At 35.7% G+C, this 20,227-nt stretch overlaps 3 protein-coding genes across 9 annotated transcripts in view; all 3 read right to left on the reverse strand.

The window, feature by feature from the left end:
* The window catches only part of LOC118745617, a 314,215-nt gene that overhangs the window by 114,173 nt on the left and 179,815 nt on the right, over window positions 1-20,227 (reverse strand). The gene's annotated exons all lie outside the window — the stretch shown is intronic.
* LOC118745618 (uncharacterized protein K02A2.6-like) lies at window positions 11,002-13,846 on the reverse strand. The gene has a single exon (XM_036479141.1). The coding sequence runs from the start codon at window positions 13,312-13,314 to the stop codon at window positions 11,101-11,103; it is 2,214 nt and encodes a 737-aa protein (XP_036335034.1). The 5' UTR covers window positions 13,315-13,846; the 3' UTR covers window positions 11,002-11,100.
* On the reverse strand, window positions 13,328-15,135 carry LOC118745433. Its single transcript, XM_036478887.1, has 2 exons — window positions 13,429-15,135; window positions 13,328-13,357 (listed from the first exon to the last, which is right to left on the reverse strand). The coding sequence occupies exons 1-2, from the start codon at window positions 15,133-15,135 to the stop codon at window positions 13,328-13,330; spliced, it is 1,737 nt and encodes a 578-aa protein (XP_036334780.1).

Raw genomic sequence — 20,227 nt, forward strand, 5'->3', positions numbered from 1 at the left:
GGAATTTTATTCTCAGATTGCCTTGTACGATTTGAGCTAGCAGGATTATAGGAATAATTTCGATCGAAATTTCCAGGTATACTAAATTGTTGATTACTATGTAAAAAGTGAGACCCATTGTTAAAAGTATTACCATTGTTTCTATTGTAATTTTCATACTGGGAATGATAACGTGGATTATTCGTATTGAATCTGTTATTAAGTTCATTATTATTAGGAGTTTTAAATTTTTTATATTCATTACTAAAATTTGTCCTTATCGCGCTAAAATTTTCTTGTTTTGTTTGCCCAAATTGCGTATAGTTTTGATGTCTTGGATCTAATACAATTTTAAATGCATCTTCTAAACTTTTGGGATCTCTAGCAAAAATGATGGTACCCGTTGGTACGGGGAGGTGATCTCTAAAAGTTTTTAAAGAAATTCTATTTACTTCTTCAGTTGTGTATGTGTTATCACCGTGAGTTAAATTTCTGTTGTGTATTCTGTTTGCTAATTTATTTATTTTAAAATAATAATTTTCAATTGTACCCTCTAATCTACACGTCTTCAAATTATCCATTAAATCATTGCTATTTTCTTTTTCGCCAAAATTTTTTATAAGAATTTCGTTCAAAATAGACCAATTATTTACATTACTATACCTATGAATAGCTTCTCTTGTTTTACCAACGCATTTATTTTTTATATAACCAAAAATTACGTTTCTATTATTGGCGTCAAATTGTTCAAATGATGGCAGAATATTCTCAATTTGATATATGAAATCAGGTAATTGGTTTTGATCTGTTCCATCAAAACTTTCAATATTTTTAATGCATGTTAACACTAAATTAATTCTGCTTATTTCTATTGCCTCCATGTTGTGTTTATATATACATATGTATAGTAGTATGAATTAAAAGCTTTAAAAAAAATGATACAAAATACCCCAAATAAATTTCCCCTGTTAAAGGTTAAAAACAATAATACATAAATGTACAAAAAGCTTTTACATATGTAAGTATGTATGTTAAAATTTATCCCAAGTAATTCCTCCAAGCTTTACTCACTGCATAATGAAAGTATTTGACCGCTAGCCAGATATCTCTTATAACTTGTGATTGTTGTTGCTTGCTCAATGTTGTTGTTTAATAATTTTTTCCTCTGCTTTATATTTTTACTTTTCGCTGTTGTTGCGATTTACTTCGCTGTTTGTTTGTTCTTACAGTTGTAAGTGGGTGTTGCTGTGGTTGTTATTCGTATAGTTTAAACATTTTTTATACCCGAGCGCACTTGTGCACAAGGGTATTATAACTTTGTTCACATAACGGTTGTTTGTAACAGGCAAAACGAATCGAGATAGATATAGACAAATGTATACATAAATGATCAGAATGAAAAGAGAAATCGATTAAGCGGTGACTGTCTGTCCGTCCGTCCGTCAGTCCGTCCGTCCGTCCGTCCGTCTGTGCACACGATACCTCGAGTAAAAATTGAGATATCTTAACGAAACTTCGTACATGCACTTCTATTGGGCGTGGGACGGATGGTATTGAAAATGGGCGAAATCGGACAATAACCACGCCTACCTCCCATTAACGGTAATTTTCAGAAATACGAAAACTGCGATATTTTAGTAACTACTGAAGATAATTCACTCAAAATGGACATTTAGAATAACTTTTAGACAAGAAATAAGAATATTAAAAATTTTTGAAAAATGGGCGTAGCCACGCCCACTTACATGTGTATATTTTGGAAACCGCTGCACCAATTTCTTCCAAACTTGGCACAGTTGTTGACCCTGGTACAGCATACCAAAATCGGACAATAACCACGCCCACATCCCATATAACGGTAATTTCGAGAAATACGAAATCCTCGATAAATAAGTAAATATTAAAGCTAATTTATTCAAAATTGACGGTTGCAACAATTCTTTATCAGGAAATACGCTTATGATAAAATTTTGGAAAATGGGCGTGGCACCGCCCACTTATGATCACATTTGTGTATATCGGTAACAGTTCTAGAAATTTGTACCAAACTCGGTATGAGTATTGTGCTTGCCACATAAAAGCAAACCGTTGAAAATTATTGAAATCGGACTAAAATTACGGCCGCTTTTCATATAACGGTAAATTTCAGAAATGCTTGAAACTTCAATATTTCGAAATTTAAGGACGCTAATTTACACAAAATGGATACACCCCGGTTTACCATGTAGCGGTAGCTTTCGGAAAGGTGGAAAATATATATTTAATACTTGCGCCGGGTATTTAATGTTCGGCTCCGCCCGAACTTAGACTTTCTTACTTGTTTCTCTTAACTTTGTTACTATTGTAGATTATTTTTTCTCTCGATGTAAGGATTGCTCTTTATTGATTATGTACCGCCGCTGCTGTTGCTACTGTTGTTGTTGCTCCTGCTTAAGCAATTTCTTTTGTATTTAGTTAGGTGCTTATGAAGAACACTTAATTTTTGCTGTGAGAAACGATTACAGTAATTTTGTATTTTAAAATTCTCTGACTATATTTTATATAGAGCAGTATACTCAGTATAAAGTTTTTCTTTGTTTTTGTTCTATTTTTCTCTGAAGCCCCGGCTTTTTCACAGATTCTTCTCTTTTGTTCTAACGTTTATTTAACTGTACATAGGTATTTGGAAAAAAATGTTCGACCGTTATTTTCACTACAATATTTTCAGTTGTATATCACTTAATTATTTAAGTAAAAGGCCCAAATTAAACTTCTTCTTTTTTTCTTTTTATCTTGAAATTTGTTTTTATGTAATTTTGTTTATGTAATTAAAAGTTTTAAGTTTCGACTTTTTTCTCGTTTTTCTCACTTTAATGCATTCAGTTTTAGATCACTCAATAAATGTTCATATACGTGTTATTCAAGTAAAAGCCTTAACTCTTTTTTTTTTATGTTTTACATCACTTTAAAAGTTTTTAGTTATTATAATTTATAATTATAATTATTAAAATTTTTTGTTCGCAGATGATTGCTTATTTGACTCTTGCCAAGTAAACTTTTCCTTCTGTTATTGTTTTCTTCGTCGCCAGTCACGTTGCGAAATTAAACCACCTTCTTCGATGTTTCTTTACAACTAAAACTCTTTATTTCTTACATAATATATATGTAATAAATATTAACGTTAGCTTACTTAATATATGTATATAACAGTAAAACAATGCAGAGGGTGTTAACTCTCCTGAAGTCTTAACATAAATATGTTATCTTAATGTTAATAAGTAGTGTATGTTAATTGAGTATGTTAATATGTTTATTGAAATATGTATGTAAGTACATATGTATGTTATATATATGTGCTTACATATGTATGAATACATGTATGTACTTAACAATATGACAATATACATCACATACATAAGCCTTGTAGTTCTGAAAAATTAATTAATAACTCCAGATTTTTGGCTTTTCTGATAAAAAATTTCAAAAAGTCAACCTTTAACAGGGGAAAAATAAAAAACTACGACTGTTTTTTTATTTTTTGTGAATTAATTTCTCAGAAACTATCAGCCCTATCGAAAAGTCATGTATATACAGAAAAAAGGCAACATGACTACTTGTCAAAAAATTAGAGCGAAAGCAAGTTAGCGACAATACCTTATGATAGAAGAGACAACTAGTACGTTGCTTAATTGATTGATTGTCATAAAATAAATATAAGCCCTGTGGTTTACGTACGTTTGGCATTTTTGTACGCAAAAACTTGCATGGAATTAGCAAAGTAGGAACTTGTAAGAACTTGTAAAGTAGTACTTGTAACAATTTTCGGTTAAGAAAAACTGCTCTTTACATGCTATTTCTTGCATTTTACAGAAGCAAAGGAATTAACTTCTGGAATTGTAAAGTCAAAATTATTAAAATAAAAATTTTAATTAAAATTTCATAAAACTAGTAACTGCTTGCAGGTTTGTGGGATAGTACTCTCATTGAGAGCGACTCCTGGAAGCTAGGTTATTGGCAATACAATGGATATCTTTCACACATTCAGAAATCACATTGTTACAATATAGGGGTTCTCTTCCGAGAATTCGCTTTCAAAGAGAGAACTACCCAAAGAAGTATGTGAGCGCGAAGTTTCATGAACAGCTGATTAATTTCTTTATTTAAAAAGTTTTCTAATAACAACAGTATTTCATATTCTATTATAATTTAAATAGGTTTATTTAGTCAATTTCGACGATTAAAACCTCATAACATCCTCCTATATTAGTGTGAATTTCACCAGCGATATACGATCAGCTATTTTTCTTGTTGCAAGTTAAAATTTGTCCAGTAAAGATTTGCACCTTCCCATTTAAGGCAACTGTGACTTATCCCTCTCAATTTTTTCTACTTTGAGATATTTGTGGATACATTAACACCAAAAAGTAATAATTTGTGATAATTGTTGCAAATTACTTGCTACATGTCTGTTCATGTAAAATTTGGGATTTTATTTTCCGTAACAAAAAATCAGAGTAAATTAAATTCAACTAAACAATAGTAAGCAGAAAAATTGTATCCCTAAAAATTAAATCAAATTCCACTAAACAATAGTAAGCAGAAAAATGTGCTCCCTAAAAAAAGTTTTTGCCCAAAAAATCCTTCCCCCTAAATTTGGGGGGAAATTTCTACGTTGGTAACACCGCCCAAAAGTACGAAAATAAAAAGCTTTCAAGTGGTTACTAGTTTTATTATTTTTTAATAAAAAGGCTTATTTAGGCAATTTTATTTTTACAATTCCAAACATATATCGTTGGCTTAGTTCGCAAACGTGCTAAGTCCATTTTTTTTTATTTTTCAGGAGGGACAAAAAACCGTCTAACTTTTTTTGTTTTCAATATTTTTCTAATCTGTAAATGCAGTTTTATTCCTTAGTTCGTCTTGTTTTAGTACCAATAATCGGCCAATTTCCAAATAAAGCTGTTGCAGACTTATAGGCTCTTTTAAGACTTACCACATTTTCTATTTAAGATTTTATTCTTTTAATGTGGACTTAGCATCAACCTTTTTTCCTTTATTTTTTATTGTTAAAAGATTTAATTGTTTAGTTTAAATATATTTTATTGTTTTAAAATGAATTATAACCTAATACAGTTTTATTTCATTGCTATTAACAAAAATAACTATTTTAAGTCGTGAATTTATGTACCATTTATAAAAGAAAATAATTAAAAGCAAGCAAAGAGGTATAAGTTTGGGCGAAACCGAACTTTATATACCCGGCGCAGGTATCAAATACTGTCGTAAGCAGGGGCTTTTTATAAGCTTTTATTTAACTTGGTCATCCCGTGCAAATCGCGGAAAAATCCAATCGATTTTAAACTGACTTCCCGATAAGTTAGAGACTTGAAATTTTCAGCATAGCTCCAATCACGATGACAATGCAATTTAAAATATAAATGAATTCCCCATATAGTCCAGGGGTCTTGATTCAAAGGCGGTCAAAAAATAGTAAGATTTATGGCAAACAGAGCGTAATTTGCCAAAGAACGTAAAACCACTACAAAATTGTTAAAGCTGCCGGCGCGCCGCGGCGGTAGTGTAGCAAAGCTATTTGTAGCAAATTCTAGACTCCAGATGTCGCCCCGCCAGAAGAAGTTAAATCTTGCGCCTGAATATATGCCATGCTACAGCGGAAATGGACAACACGCCATTTCTTTAAATAAAATTAACTGCTGCTATATGTACATATGTATGTTTATACAAAACAAAAGCAAACAACAATTTGCTTGCCAAGTCTTCTGTTCTCTTTCATTGCAAGTTGAATTATTTTAATATCAATTGCAAAATTTTGTACATAAAATAAAATAACACTTTTTAATATACAACGCTTTTATAAATGGACTAAAAATTATAAAATAAAATAATGTAAAATAAATATTTTTTAAAAACAAGCTTTTATTTAACCTGTACAATCAAAGGAATAAAATGAAGTAGTGTAACAAAAGATTTTTTAGCAAGAAAATTTTGTCAAAACTGCACTAAAATGAATAAAATAAAATAAGTTATGGTCTCGTTAAAGTTACTAAAAGCAATTTAGTGAAAGGAGTTATTCAAACTCTAATGAAAACTACTAACCATTTGTACTAATTTACTTCCCTTTAAAAAAGCCTATGAAAATTTTTGTGATTGTAAAAGTATACGTGTATATTTGTAAACTACTCATAGAATGAAGTGCCATATCATAACAGGGCCGGTTCAGGGAATTCAACAAACAAACACAAATTTGGCGGTCTCATGTTGCCTTCATGCTGAAATGTATATCGAGGCCTAGCCGCGAAAATGAAGTAAGAGAACTTTTTTCAAATTTTAATTTTGATGCATAAATGCCTCTTAGAGCACCTGCATCAAAAAGTAATCTATACATATAATAAAATTGTAACAGGTCGATGTCTGTACATTATAGATATTAAAGAAAAATTAATGTGGGGGTCTTTTTTAGAGCACCAGAGGCCAAATCCACCATTTTTAGAATTTTTTTCTGTCTGTCTGTCTGTCTGTCTGTCTGTCTGTATGTTTGTTCGCGCATCACTCGAAAACGAATGCATGGATTTGAATGCAGTTTTCACCGATGCATTGCTAGAGGTCTAACTTAAAATTTAGGATGAAAAAAATTAGAGAGTTGCCACCTGTTTGAAAATTGGAGTTTAAGTAAATTGATAAGAAAAAATGAATATTGCAATATGGGCGTCAAAAGAAAGAGAATGAAGAAGGCTTACAGCCAAAGATATTTTTTTAGAGTTGCCACCTGTTTAAAAATTTACATTAAATTTAATTTATAAGATAAGTTGAATATTGCAATATGGGTATCAAACTGAAAGGGTTTAGGAAATTATATTGCCGAAAATATTTTTAGGGGGGGCTGCCACCTGTTTGGAAAATTGTATTGTATTAAATTGATAAAATAAATGAAATCTATATCTACATCTATAAATCTATACATATAATAAAATTGTAACAGGTCGATGTCTGTACATTATAGATATTAAAGAAAAATTAATGTGGGGGGGTCTTTATTAGAGCACCAGAAGCCAAATCAACCATTTTTAGATTTTTTGTCTATCTGTCTGTTTGTCTGTCTGTATGTTTGTTCGCGCATCACTCGAAAACGAATGCATGGATTTGAATGCAGTTTTCACCGATGTATTGCTAGAGGTCTAACTTAAAATATAGGAAGAAAAAAATTAGAGAGTTGCCACCTGTTTGAAAATTGGAGTTTAAGTAAATTGATAAGAAAAAATGAATATTGCAATATGGGCGTCAAAAGAACGAGGCTGAAGAAGGCTTACATCCAAAAATATTTTTTAGAGTTGCCACCTGTTTGAAAATTTACATTTAATTTAATTTATGAGATAAATTGAATATTGCAATATGGGTATCAAACTGAAGGGGTTTAGGAGATTTTATTGCCGAAAATGGTTTTAGGGAGGGCTGCCACCTGTTTGAAAAATTTTATTGTATTAAATTGATAAAAGAAATGAAATCTATATCTACATCTAGATATACATATAATAAAATTGTAACAGGTCGATGTCTGTACCTTATAGATATTAAAGAAAAATTAATATGGTGGGTTTTTATTAAAGCCACAGAAGCCAAATAAACAATTTTTAGAATTTTTGAATATCTGTCTGTCTGTATATTTGTACGCGCATCAGTCGAAAACATGGAATTGAATGCAGTTTTCACCGTTGTATCGCTAGAGATTTAGCTTCCAATATAGAAGAAAAAATTAGAGAGTTGCCACCTGTGTTTAAAATTTCAGTTTAGGTCAATTGATACGGTAATGTGAATACTGCAATATGGCTGTCAAATGAAAGAAATTTACAAAGGCCTACAGCTGAAAATATGTTTGTGGAAGGTTGCCACCTATTTGAAAACTTTAATTTAATATAATTGATAGCATAAATTAAATATTGCAATATTGGCATCAAACTAAAGACGATAGGAAATTTTAATCCTGAAAATATTTTTAGGGGATTTGCCAACTGATTGAAAAATTGTATTCATTGAAATTTGTAAAATAAATGAAATATTGCAATACGAATATTAAACTAAAGAGGATTAGGAAGCTTACTTTTGAAAATATTCTTGAAGCGGGTTGCCACTTATTTGAAAACTTTAATTCAGTTAAATTTACTATATAAACTAAGTGTTGCCATATGGGTATCAAACGAGAGTACTTGAGAATAATAAAATTGCAACAGGCCGATATCTGTACATAATAGATGTTAAAGAAAAATTAATAGGGGATTTATTAGATCAACAGAAGCCAAATCTAAAATTTCGGTATGTTTGTCTGTATGTTTGCAAGCGCATCACGTAAAAGCTAATGTATGGAATTAAATGCAGTTTTGCTAGAGCTCTAATTGAAAATATAGAATCAATTTTTTTTTTGTTTTAGTTTATCGTCGATCATTATTCCTAGGTATTTGAACGTATTAACTTTTTCCAGTGCGTCGTTGTTTATATTTAGAGTTAGCAACGCACCGTTCTCAAAATTTCGCCTTGATATAACCACAAACTTAATTTTTTTTTATTTCTGTTTGGAAGGGTTTTCGCTAAAAAAAATTTAAACTTTTCGTTGTTGCTGCCAAAAAAATAAGAAATCTGAGACGTCACGTTTTACAATTTCATACAGTTCTCTTTACAATGCATTTCACTAAACTACTAAACGGCTGCATCGACTTGGTTCATATTTGGCAACACGTTGAAAATAAATATTCTGACCAAAAATTTACTCGGTATTTAGCTCGGGATATTCCTAAAATTCTTATACAGACTAAAACGTAAAAAACCAATATATCACTAAAACCAATTACGCTGGGCAACTGAAACTTAGCACTGATGCATATATTGCAAATGCATTGGGAAAGGGGGCGTGGCTCCTTCCTTCCATGCAAACTGAACTTCTCATATAGCTTATGTCTGGAACTGCTTACGCTAACGTCCTGAAATTCTACACAGCTACATATGTTATCAATACCGTAGTTATGGCGAAAAGTGATAATTATTGGAAAGGCTGGATCGATATACATTTAGGTAAACGCGCAAGTATCACTCGATTGGGAACCATTTTCTCCTAGATTTATAAATCCCATTGAACTATTGTAACTTTGTCTTTAATTTTCAGTAAAGTAAAATTTTTGTGAAAATTTTGAAGAATTTTTTTAAGTTTTTCACAAAGAATGGAGCTTTGCTTTTACGAGTTTCGCTATAAACTGTCCTATCTACATACCTATTTGCATAAAATGATAGCCGTTTTCGTTGTTCGGAATAAACTCAAAAAACACTGAATAGAGTTCCGTCAGATTGTCGGAGGTTATCTTACATACATATATGGTCCAATTACATGCTACTATAAAACTCGCTAGGTGGTGCTGGAGTACAGTTATTTATAAAAATCGTATTTATTAACCGATTTCGTTCAAATTTTAAATGTGAGCTATGTACCTGTATGATGGAAAATTCTTTTGATAAAAATTTACCCGATTAGTGCCGCTGGAGTTAAGGTAGAAATTCATAACACGTATTCATTTTATGGTAAGCAATGGTTTTGCAGAAAATAAGCCCAATGGATGGCGCTGCAGCCGAAATGTATAGAATCCCCGTGTGGTTGGTCTGCTTTGGACCTATGTTTAAGTTATACGAATTTAGTTTTCAGATGTTTAAATGAAGCATGGGGTTAAGTTTTTCTGACGCCCTCATGCACGATCATGCGGTCTTGCATCAACCCTGAAATCAGTTCATAAATTTTACCACGAACTGTAAAAGTGGTGAATTAACAAGGAAAGATCACCGTAGGTATATCAACTGCTTCATTTGAAAGATACTTAAGAGATCACACTACTCATTTAGCAATGTACCGGAAAACTTTTCATCCTATGGGACAGCGAGGATTCTTGGCCTTCCTATAAAGAAAATGCACTTCTGTGCTCTTGAGTTTCCCTATAAGAACTTTTATTGGCATACGTAAGATCATACAAAAAGATTACGCATGATTGGCAGAGATCTCACAGGTGAAAATAAGACCATCAGTAAAGCTCATGACGCCAAAAGGGATTGGTATTCCATATGGTATCACAGCGTTACTACTATTTGCCTATGTGTGAGGAGGATACTGCGCCTTAGTGGTTTCAACTTAAATCAAAAACTTTGACTTTACAGACTAATTTTGTTTTTAAACGCTCTTTGGCATTGGCTAACGCAAAAGCTCTTATTAGGCGCCGCGAAGTAAGCGGGCATTGGCTAGTTTAAATATATATATATATAATTATTTTAGCGGTTAGAGCTCGGTATGACGAATTTCTCCGATGCTCCTCGTTATTTGGAAATCTGAAAAATTGGAAGATAGAAGATCTTTTCTTAACAAAGACAAAACTTATTTACACATAAAGCGGTGTGGTATTTTATACGTTGGCCGAATCCAATAAAGCACGTTACTCGATTCCCTTCTATGCCAATTGGAAATGCCAACTGATGCCAAGTCCTTCTCTAACTTGTATTTTTATCCTCTGCAACCACCAACGGCCGCAGCGCTTCTCATAGATTTACAAAAATTTTATTTTTTTGTTAATTTTTCATAAGAATTGTTTTTAAATAAAAATTTGTGAACCCGCTCCTGAATTTTGAAAAGTAAAAATTGTCATTTTGAGTACATTCGCTTATCGGATCTCTTTCTTTTTTCAATTATTCGGCACTCTGATGTTGGGGAATGTACTTTGAATGTACTAGCGATATAGAAGTATTACATATATGATTCCAAAAGTGTATTCTTTCGCTTGAGTGAAATGCAAGAAGCAGCATGTAAAAAGCTGTTTTTCTTACTGGCAAATTGTTATAAGGAAGAATTTATCCAGTAAAATCTTGCAACTTCCTCTCAAAATTTTTTTCTCTCAACTTCTCCTACTTTATAAATTTCTGCCAAGTTTTGCGTATGAAAACGCCAAAATATGATAAATTGTAACAATTGTTACGAACAAACAGAAACTTAGGCTAACCGTAATATTTATAGTATGTGCATACATACATATAAGCTGCAGTGAGCGAACGAGAGTATTTAGTAAGTTTGAGTGCAAGAGATTCACTCAGACATTACACCCCTTAACGCCCAGGAACGCTGTAAAAATCTGGTGGACGGCGAGCACGATTGGATCGTCGTGGAGTGCAATCGTCTGATGAGATGCCTGCGTCCAGCGGTGTCGAACTATCTGCTGCGGTGGAGGGGTACGACCGATGCTGCGAAGAACCCTCTGAATTGGACTGTTGTTGAAGTGGAGAAGATGGACTGCTCTCATCCATCGCTGCAGACCCCGATTCCGATGAGGTTTCTGGCTCTTTAGAGTTTTGGTTAAAGAGAGCTAAGTCATTACCCCGTTCAGCTACTTGTCGAATTCTTATCTGATCCAGATGCCGTTTTATGATACGCGAATCGTCGTCCAGCTGAACTGCATATGATATGGGTCCATTCCTTGAATTAATTTTCGCTGGTACCCATTTAGGTCCTGTGGAGTAGTTTCGCACCCACACTGGGTATCCATCGTTGAAGGACTTCTCCCTGCCAATTTCGTGCTTTGCAGTAGGCAATTCGTGCGGATGAATTTTATCGAAAAATGTCTTTAGTTGTCTCTTAAACATAAGCTCTGCAGGTGAACGCCCAGTAGATGTATGCGGCGTAATATGCTGATTGAAAAGAAACCGTGACAGCCTTAAGTCGATGTCCTGCCACTCTGGTGTTTTCTTCAAGAAGTCCTTCGTTGTCTGCACCATTCGTTCTGCTTGACCGTTGGACGACGGGTGAAATGGGGCACAGCGAATGTGACGAATTAAGTTGTCCTGCATGAATGTTTTAAATTCATCGGATGTAAATGCTGTCCCGTTGTCTGACACTATCTCATCCGGCAGCCCATGAGTTGCGAAGAGTGATCGAAGGGGTTTGATGGCCGATTGGGATGAGGTTGACTTGACCAAGAAAACTTCAAGCCACTTCGAGAACGAATCTACAACGATGAAGAAAATCTTACCTTGAAACGGCCCATCAAAATCTACATGGAGGCGTGACCATGGATTTTTCGTTGTTTCCCACCAATGAACTGGCGCATGAGCATTCTCGTGACGAGTAGCTTGGCAAGGTGCACACATCTTTACAATATCCTCAATCTCCGACTCCATTTTCGGCACCCAGCCATAGCTTCTCGCTAAGGCCTTCATTCGCACAATGCCCGGATGGCCAGTATGTAACGCACTGAGGACTACCTGTCGACTTTCTGTCGGGATGATTGTTCTGTTCCCCCATAGTAAGCAACCTTTTAGTGATGAGATTTCTTGTCGGCGAACATAAAAGGGATACAGCCTGTCCGATCGGCTCATGTTAGGTGGCCACCCCCTTAACGCCCAGCTGAGAACTTTTGCCAGGTCCGCATTTTTGGCAGTTTGAACAGCGATATGTTTGGCGTCTACTACGGGCTTGTTGACCATTTCTATCATCAGTACATCTTCCTTAATCATTCGTTGCTCATCCATTAAGGGTAATCGACTCAAAAAGTCAGCGTTCCCCAGCTTATTTCCCGAACGGTATGCAATTTCAAAATCGTACGCATTAAGGAAAATTCGCCGTCGAAGCATTTGCGATGATATCACATTAGGAACGGGCTTGGTCGTATTGAAGATACCCAATAGGGGCCAATGATCGGTAACCAGAGTAAATTTGCGCCCATAAAGGTAGTCGTGAAATTTTTTCACTCCAGCGATTAACGCTACAGCTTCGCGGTCTATTTGGGCGTAATTCCGCTCTGGCTTCGATAAGGTCCTAGAGTAAAATGCAATGGGCCTCTCACACCCCTCAGGCATGCGGTGGCTGAGAACAGCGCCGATGCCATATGGCGATGCATCACAAACTACCACCAATGGCAATTTTGAGCTATAGTGTACTAGAACGCGTTCGGATACTATGAGCTGCTTAAGATTTTCGAACGCCTGTTGTTGTTCCTTTTTCCAGAACCAATGGGAGTTCTTATCCAGTAGGCGATGTAAGGGCTCGGCAATTGTAGCTTTGTTCGGTAAAAAGGAGTGGTAGAAATTGAGGAGGCCCAAGAACGCTTGCAATTGTTTTTTGTCTTGGGGTGCTGGAGCGTTTTGAATGGCCTTGACTTTACTCTGAGATGGCCGAATGCCCAGTGAATCCAGCTTGAATCCCAGGAACTCGATGCTTGAGACTCCGAAGGAACACTTATCCTTTCTTAGTCGAAGACCAGCGGTGTTGAATCGGCTAAATACCTCATGCAGCCGAGCAGCGAGCTCAGCCTCTGTTTTGCCCATTAGAACGATGTCGTCAAAATACGGCAGCACCCCCGGAATATTTCTTAAAAGTGTTTCTATAAAATTTTGAAATATCCCTGACGCTGAAGAGATTCCAAATTGAAGCCTGGTAACTCTGAAGGCGCCTTTGTGAGTGACGATACTCTGCAACACGGATGATTGTTCGTCCACTTGCAATTGCTGATAGGCTTGTGCAAGATCTATTTTGGCAAAAATGCTGCCTCCCTCTATAGACGAAAGTAAAGTGTTGATAGCAGGTATCTGGAAGTTGTGCGGCTTTAGTGCTTTGTTAAGCGTCGACTTATAGTCGCCGCAAATGCGGATTGTCCCGTCGCTCTTAGGAACCGGCACAATCGGTGTGGCCCAGTCCGAGTACTCAACTGGCTCTAGGATCCCTTCTGAACATAGGCGGTCTAGTTCAGCTTCGACAAGGCCTTTGGTGGCTAATGGAATACGCCGAGGTGGATATCGAATAGGTTGAACTGACTTGTCGATGTAGAGGGAAACTGGCTTCCCTTTGAAACACCCCAGCTCCTCTGCGAAAAGATGATTAAATTGCTTAAGGATACCTTTGATTGACGATGCTTTTTCAACTGCATTGACGCCCTGAATTGTAATGCCCAGTGGGGTGAACCAATTGCACCCTAATACGTTTGAACGGTTTCCGTCTACGACAACGACGGGTAAGCAGCTGACCTCACGGCCGCCGTATGATACATCTGTATCAACCACACCCATTATAGGAATTCTATTACGTTGAAAATCGACAAGTTCAAGGTCACTGGTGTGCATGATTGGCTTCTGTACCGGCCACACACGTTCAAATGTTGTTGATGACATTATGGTATAGTTTGACCCCGAATCGATTTCAAATGTGCAATTATATCCATTAATACTGATGGTCGCTGATTTTTTCAAATCAACCAGAGGCAAAATTTGATTTATGGATTGTGGTTTCTGCTTTTTTAACCGTCCTGATGAATGCGATGTCTTTTGCTGATTGGCTGAGTTAGATGCTGATGAGCGACAAACACGTTGAAGGTGACCTTTTGTGCCACACGACGAGCAAATTGTTTCTCGATGCGGACACTGACAGCGGGCATGTGAGTCACCACATCCATTGCATGGCTTTGTTTGTGCGTTGGAACTAGCACGCGTTTTCAAACGATTATGGCGATGGTTGTTGTTGGACGCTACATGATGAACCTGTTCGGAGTGTCGCATTTCAGATGCGTGCTTAAATGCTGCTTCGGCAGTAGCAGCTCGATCGAGAACCTTTTGCAACTTCAAGTCCGGCTCTGCTAGTAGATTGCGCTGCAATGCCTCATCACGCAAGCCACATACCAAGCGATCTCTTAGCATGCGATCCAACGCCGTGCCAAAGTTGCAATCAACAGCCAATTTGCGCAAGGCTGCGACGTACTCGGAAAATCCCTCATTAGATTTTTGGTCTCGTTTGTGGAATTTGTAATATGCCGCGATTTCCGAGGGCCGGGGAGAAAAATGATTTGTTAAAATCATTTTGATTTCATTTATGCTTAGTTGACTCACCTGACGGGGCGAGGCCAATGACGACAGAAGATCATATAATGGCGCTCCGGCTAAGGTGAGAAATACGGCCCTTTGCCGATCGTTGCCCTGTACGTCATTGGCCAGTAAGTAGAGCTCGAACCTCGCATAATACGTAGACCAATTTTCTGGGTGTTCCACGTTGAACGGTTCCAGATTCCCAAGTGTCGACATTATGTGGCGAGAAACGTTTTCCTCAAACTGCAGGTGCTGCGGTGTTAATTGCGCTGTTGGTTTAACTTCTTCTGGCATCGATGTGTGATGAAGTAAAACGAATGATTGCTGAAGGTGACCTTGGCTTGCCCTTTAGCTTTGACTTCTCGCAATATTCACGTTTTAGGTTGCGCAGGAACAACAATAATGTTAAGCGATTTTGTTTTGGCGAACGGTTGCTATATACTAATGAATGTTACGGTATCCTACCGACTGCGCCAATTTAGTATTCAGCAACAACTTTATTAAATATATATAATTAGTTACAATGTTCGTTTGTTGATGTTCGCTACGCGACTGCCTATTATTGCTAAGACTCAAGTTATGTATACTTAGGCTAACCGTAATATTTATAGTATGTGCATACATACATATAAGCTGCAGTGAGCGAACGAGAGTATTTAGTAAGTTTGAGTGCAAGAGATTCACTCAGACATTACAGTAAGCATACACAGAGCTTATTTTCAAACTGCGGAAACGTCAAAACCAATGCTATCCGGTCTTTATCTGGTGAACGAATCGCCGGATAAATTTATTTCTCAGTTAGGTTAATTATTCTCTGAATAAACTTTAACTGCCTATTGTAAAACACCATTTCCTCTTATTAGTCCAGTTAGTACTTATTCGTGGCTTATCTGACTCTTGAAAAACTGGATCTAAGTGGAACCACTCTTTTTTTTTAAGCTGAATAACGGTAAATTGCAAATATCTCGAGAACGTATCCATAGAAACAAAAACTAACTCGATTTTCGGAATCACCGAGCAATTCTATATATATAGAAATTGGATAGTGGCATCCATAGAACATTTTTGCTGTAAAACAGTTATTGTTTAAAAATGTTCGGGTGAATTCCCAAACGTCAAAATAAAAAGCATCAGTCTCTTTTATTCTAACCCTCAGTAGATTGTAATGTTAAATGTGCGCAACCTTGGTTAGATGCTAGTTTTCTACTAGGTTGCGCAAGTTAGACTGTTTCTTTTAGTGCGCTTTAGAAACAAAAGAGACTGATGCATTGTATTTTGACGTTTTGGAATGCACCCATCCTTTTTAAAAATAATATTTTTATACCAAAATTTAGGGGGGTGAGCCCAGCAAAAAATCGGTAATCGCTTTTAGTGGTAACGTGTTCTAGAACGCTTTGCCTTATAATGGCTTCGAATTTTTTCGTTGCTTTGATTCATTATGGGGAATACAAAGTAGAATGCTTCACCGTAGTCAGCTGAAAAATAGAATGAGTACCGTTTCTACCGTTACTTTCGGTGGAAAATTCCATCGCATAAAAATTATGTTTGGCTTTAATTTGTGCTCATTTACACACGGTGATTTTTGTTGCGGCAACTCGACGCTTGTAGGAGAGAGCGTGATGAGGAAAGGAGAGGGGCACCAAGTTCTCGTGCTCGGAACACACTTTGAGCTCTCGTTCGTCTGTAGGTGCGTTCTTTTAAAATCTCCAGTAAAAACCAACCAACAGCAAAATTCCGGCGATATGTCACCAGATCTCTCACAAGAGATAAATATCCAAAACAGTACGCGAACAGAAAATTTGCAGAAACTTGCAAGTTACACGAACAGCTGATATAATTTTTGTTTACATTCAAAAGTGTAAAATTTAAAACGTACGACAACTCACCACAAAGTGGTATCCTGACACAGTTTATTGATTAAACAAATAACTACTTACTTCTTACAAGTTTAATTAGTCGCATTTTGTAATTTTTAACTTCCAAACCATCAAATTCAATCTTGTGATTTGCGTAAATTCAGACCAGCTGTTTTTGATCAGCTGTTTTCCTGTTGGCAAATTGCTGTTGGCAAAAATTTTTCCACCAGAAACCAGCAGCTTCCCCTCAAAATGAAATGTCACTTTGGTCTCTCAATTTCCCCCCTTTGCAAGTTTTTTGCGTACGCGAACGCAAAAACCTGAAAGTTCTGGTTAAACATAAACAATTAACAGCTACGCGAACGCAACTTGTGTAAATTGAGTTAGCGGGTTCACAGCTGACAACCAGTGCTGCCGTTTTGAACCATATACTTCAAAACTGATCCGTGCTTGTGCAAATTTCTGGAAGATACTTTATTTTTTCGCTCATTTCGCAAGATACTTAAATATTTCGCGTGGTAAAAATTTTGATACATGGCAAAGAGAAAATATGTATGCAGTGGAAGTTTTAAAAATTGTATCGAAAATATTAAAACGTTTTGGGGTCAAATACGCTTAAAGAAAAATGCTTTAAATTACCTATGTGTAAATAGCTGACTCCATTCATTATGCCCGAGCGCACTTGTGCACAAGGGTATTATAACTTTGTTTACATAACGGTTGTTTTTAAAAGCCAAAACGAATCGAGATAGATATAGACAAATGTGTACATAAATCAAATGAAATGAAAAGAGAGGTCGATTAGGCCATGTCTGTCTGTCCGTCCGTCCAAAATGAAGGTAGTCCCAGCTTTTTGAGGTAATTTCCAACGAGCTTAACGTGAAATGTATCACATAATTTGGCATTTAACTTAAATGATCGACAGCTATTAGTTTTAAGTTTGTACATATATTTGAATTCATGTTTATATAAAATCTGTACATAATATTTTTGTTCGTCTCTATACAAGATTAAAAACAATAATCTCTTTTTTAATAGATTGTCACAATATGTAAAATATTTTTCTTCATGTACATAAGTACATATGTATGTGTATGAATGTGGATTACATGATTTTTCGGTTATTGAAAATAATAAAATGCAAAAGTATGAAACCAAATAGCATTTTTTTAACTTTTTGCTAACTTGATACTTTGATACTTAAATAAAAAATGTGTGATACATTTGATCCATTTTTACCTCGTTTTTATTAGCTTGGGATGTAACTATGTAATATTGATACATTTTTTCATGACGTAGCGGCAACACTGCTGACAACAACAATTGCATACGAAAAAGTCGCGGTGTTTAAATGAAACGCGCAACACCAAAACGGAATATGAACAAGTAAAGAAGTATAAGTTCGGGCGAAACCGAACATTATATACCCGGCGCACATATTAAATATCGTTTTTTCACCTTTCAGTAAACTGCATGATAAGCATTTCGAAACATTTCGATAATATACTATAATTTATTGAAATAATTGGACCAAATCGGTAAGGCGGTTATCAATAAACACTTACGTAGTAAGTAATCAATCACCTTGTGTCTTTTTAAGTGATTGTTGTAGGTTGGCGTCTTAGCTTATTAAAAAATCTGAGTTTTCGTATTTCTGAAATGTACCGTCATATGGTAAGTGGCAGTAATTTTAGTCCGATTTCAAAAATTTTCAGCATATTGCCTTTTCACGCCAAGGTTGATAAATGTGCCGAGTTTGGTAGAAATCGGTAAACCGGTTACCGAGATACACATATGTATGCATAAGTGGGCGGTGCCACGCGCATTTTCCAAAAATTTCCCTAATTATAATTTTCTGCTAAGAGTTTATTGCATATAACGATTTTGAGTAAATTAGCTTAAATAGTTACTTACTTATTTATCACAGTTTTTGTATTTCTGTAAATTACCGTTATTTGGGAGGTGGGCGTGGTTCTTGTCCGATTTCAAAAATTTTCAACAGGTTCCTTAGTCAAGCCTTAAGAAATGTTCTCAGCTAGTTTGGTGGGGAGTGGTGAAGGGACTACCGAGATACAGCTTTTTATCATAAGTGGGCGGGGCCACGCCCATCTTCCAAAAATTTCATAAATGTCTTATTTTATGCCAAATTTCTACATCGCATACCAACTTTCAACAATTTGGATCCAGTATTTGCGAAAATATCGTACTTTTTGCATATTTCGAAAATACCGTTATATGGGTGGTGGGCGTGGTCATTGTCTGATTCTTACCATTTTCAATCCCAACCTACCTTGGATAAAGGGAAACCTACTTACCAAATTTTGTTGACATATCTCAATTTTTTCTCGAGTTATCGTGTTCACGGACAGACAGACGGACGGACGGACAGTCACCGCTTAATCGATTTCTCTTTTCATTCTGATCATTTATTTATATATATATCTATATCTATCACGATTCGTTTTGGCTGTTACAAACAACCGTTATGTGAACAAAATTATAATACCCTTGTGCACAAGTGCGCTCGGGTATAAAAATCGCGTCGGCAAAAGTTTCCGTGTATAAACACAGACAGTGAAGTTGAAATCACTCAATGAAGTGAAGTACAATTTTTGTTTTAAGTGGGGAAGTACAATTATAAGTTTAATTAAATATGTATGTACGTACATACCAGGGTAGCCAACTCATTTTTGAGAATTCCCCGATTTTGACAATGAAATTCCCCGATTTTGCCCGAAATTTCGTAAAATCCTGATATCATCCAGATTAGGGATGTTGCGAATGTCCGCGGATGCGAAAGCGGATGCGGATGTTTAAAAGCTAACATCCGCGAATGCGGATGCGAATGCGGATGTCATGTATTTTTAAGAAATAATTTAGGTGGGTAAATTAGGTGATTTAGATAAATAAAAATGGAAAGGTTAATAATTTCTAATAAACCACGTTATCTTGATTTTTGCCCGAAAAAAAAAATTCACCCGAAAATTTGTATTCCGCCCATAGTAAATATGTACATGAAAACCAAAAGTGGAAAGTGAACCGGTTAAGACTGAATGTTTTTTAATACTTGAATTTAAAAATTGGAACATTGTACTTAATAAAAACTTTTTGAACGGTCGTAAATCAAACCTGCGCCACTATATAACTACTCGCTCGAGGCGACAAACTTGCAACTTGGCAAAATTGTAAATTCTTTTCGATTGAAACTGCACCAGTTGAGAGGACTTTCAGTTATATTTATTTATCCTTATTGCGGTGCAATAATTACTTTTTGAGAATTTCATCGGGGCTGCAAATGTCGGATGTATCCTCCTGACATTCATCTTCACAATCCAGCATCATGGCACATGTTTAAACACCGTTTTTTTCAAAAGAATTCTTCATTCTCATGCTTTTGGTTGTTTCGAAGTTTTTCACGTCATCAGCGTTTTTCGAATTTAGTGTTATTTTTTTCAGAGTTAAATTTGGCCTAATATTTTTTATTCCGAAATAAACGTCCTATCCGGATTATAAAGAAACCGCTTATCCAA

The sequence above is a fragment of the Rhagoletis pomonella genome, unplaced genomic scaffold (assembly GCF_013731165.1).
Source record: "Rhagoletis pomonella isolate Grant_MI unplaced genomic scaffold, Rhpom_1.0 Rhpom_scaffold_00009, whole genome shotgun sequence".
Taxonomy (NCBI): domain Eukaryota; kingdom Metazoa; phylum Arthropoda; class Insecta; order Diptera; family Tephritidae; genus Rhagoletis; species Rhagoletis pomonella.

Bases quoted from the DNA above. Each gene is read 5' to 3' on its own strand.
- LOC118745618 (XM_036479141.1), bottom strand. From the start codon at position 13,314: ATGGGCAAAACAGAGGCTGAGCTCGCTGCTCGGCTGCATGAGGTATTT.
- LOC118745433 (XM_036478887.1), bottom strand. From the start codon at position 15,135: ATGCCAGAAGAAGTTAAACCAACAGCGCAATTAACACCGCAGCACCTG. The intron at 13,358-13,428 runs GTTACCAGGCTT...AACACTTTTAAG, and splicing joins CTCACAAAGGCGCCTTCAGA to AAATATTCCGGGGGTGCTGC.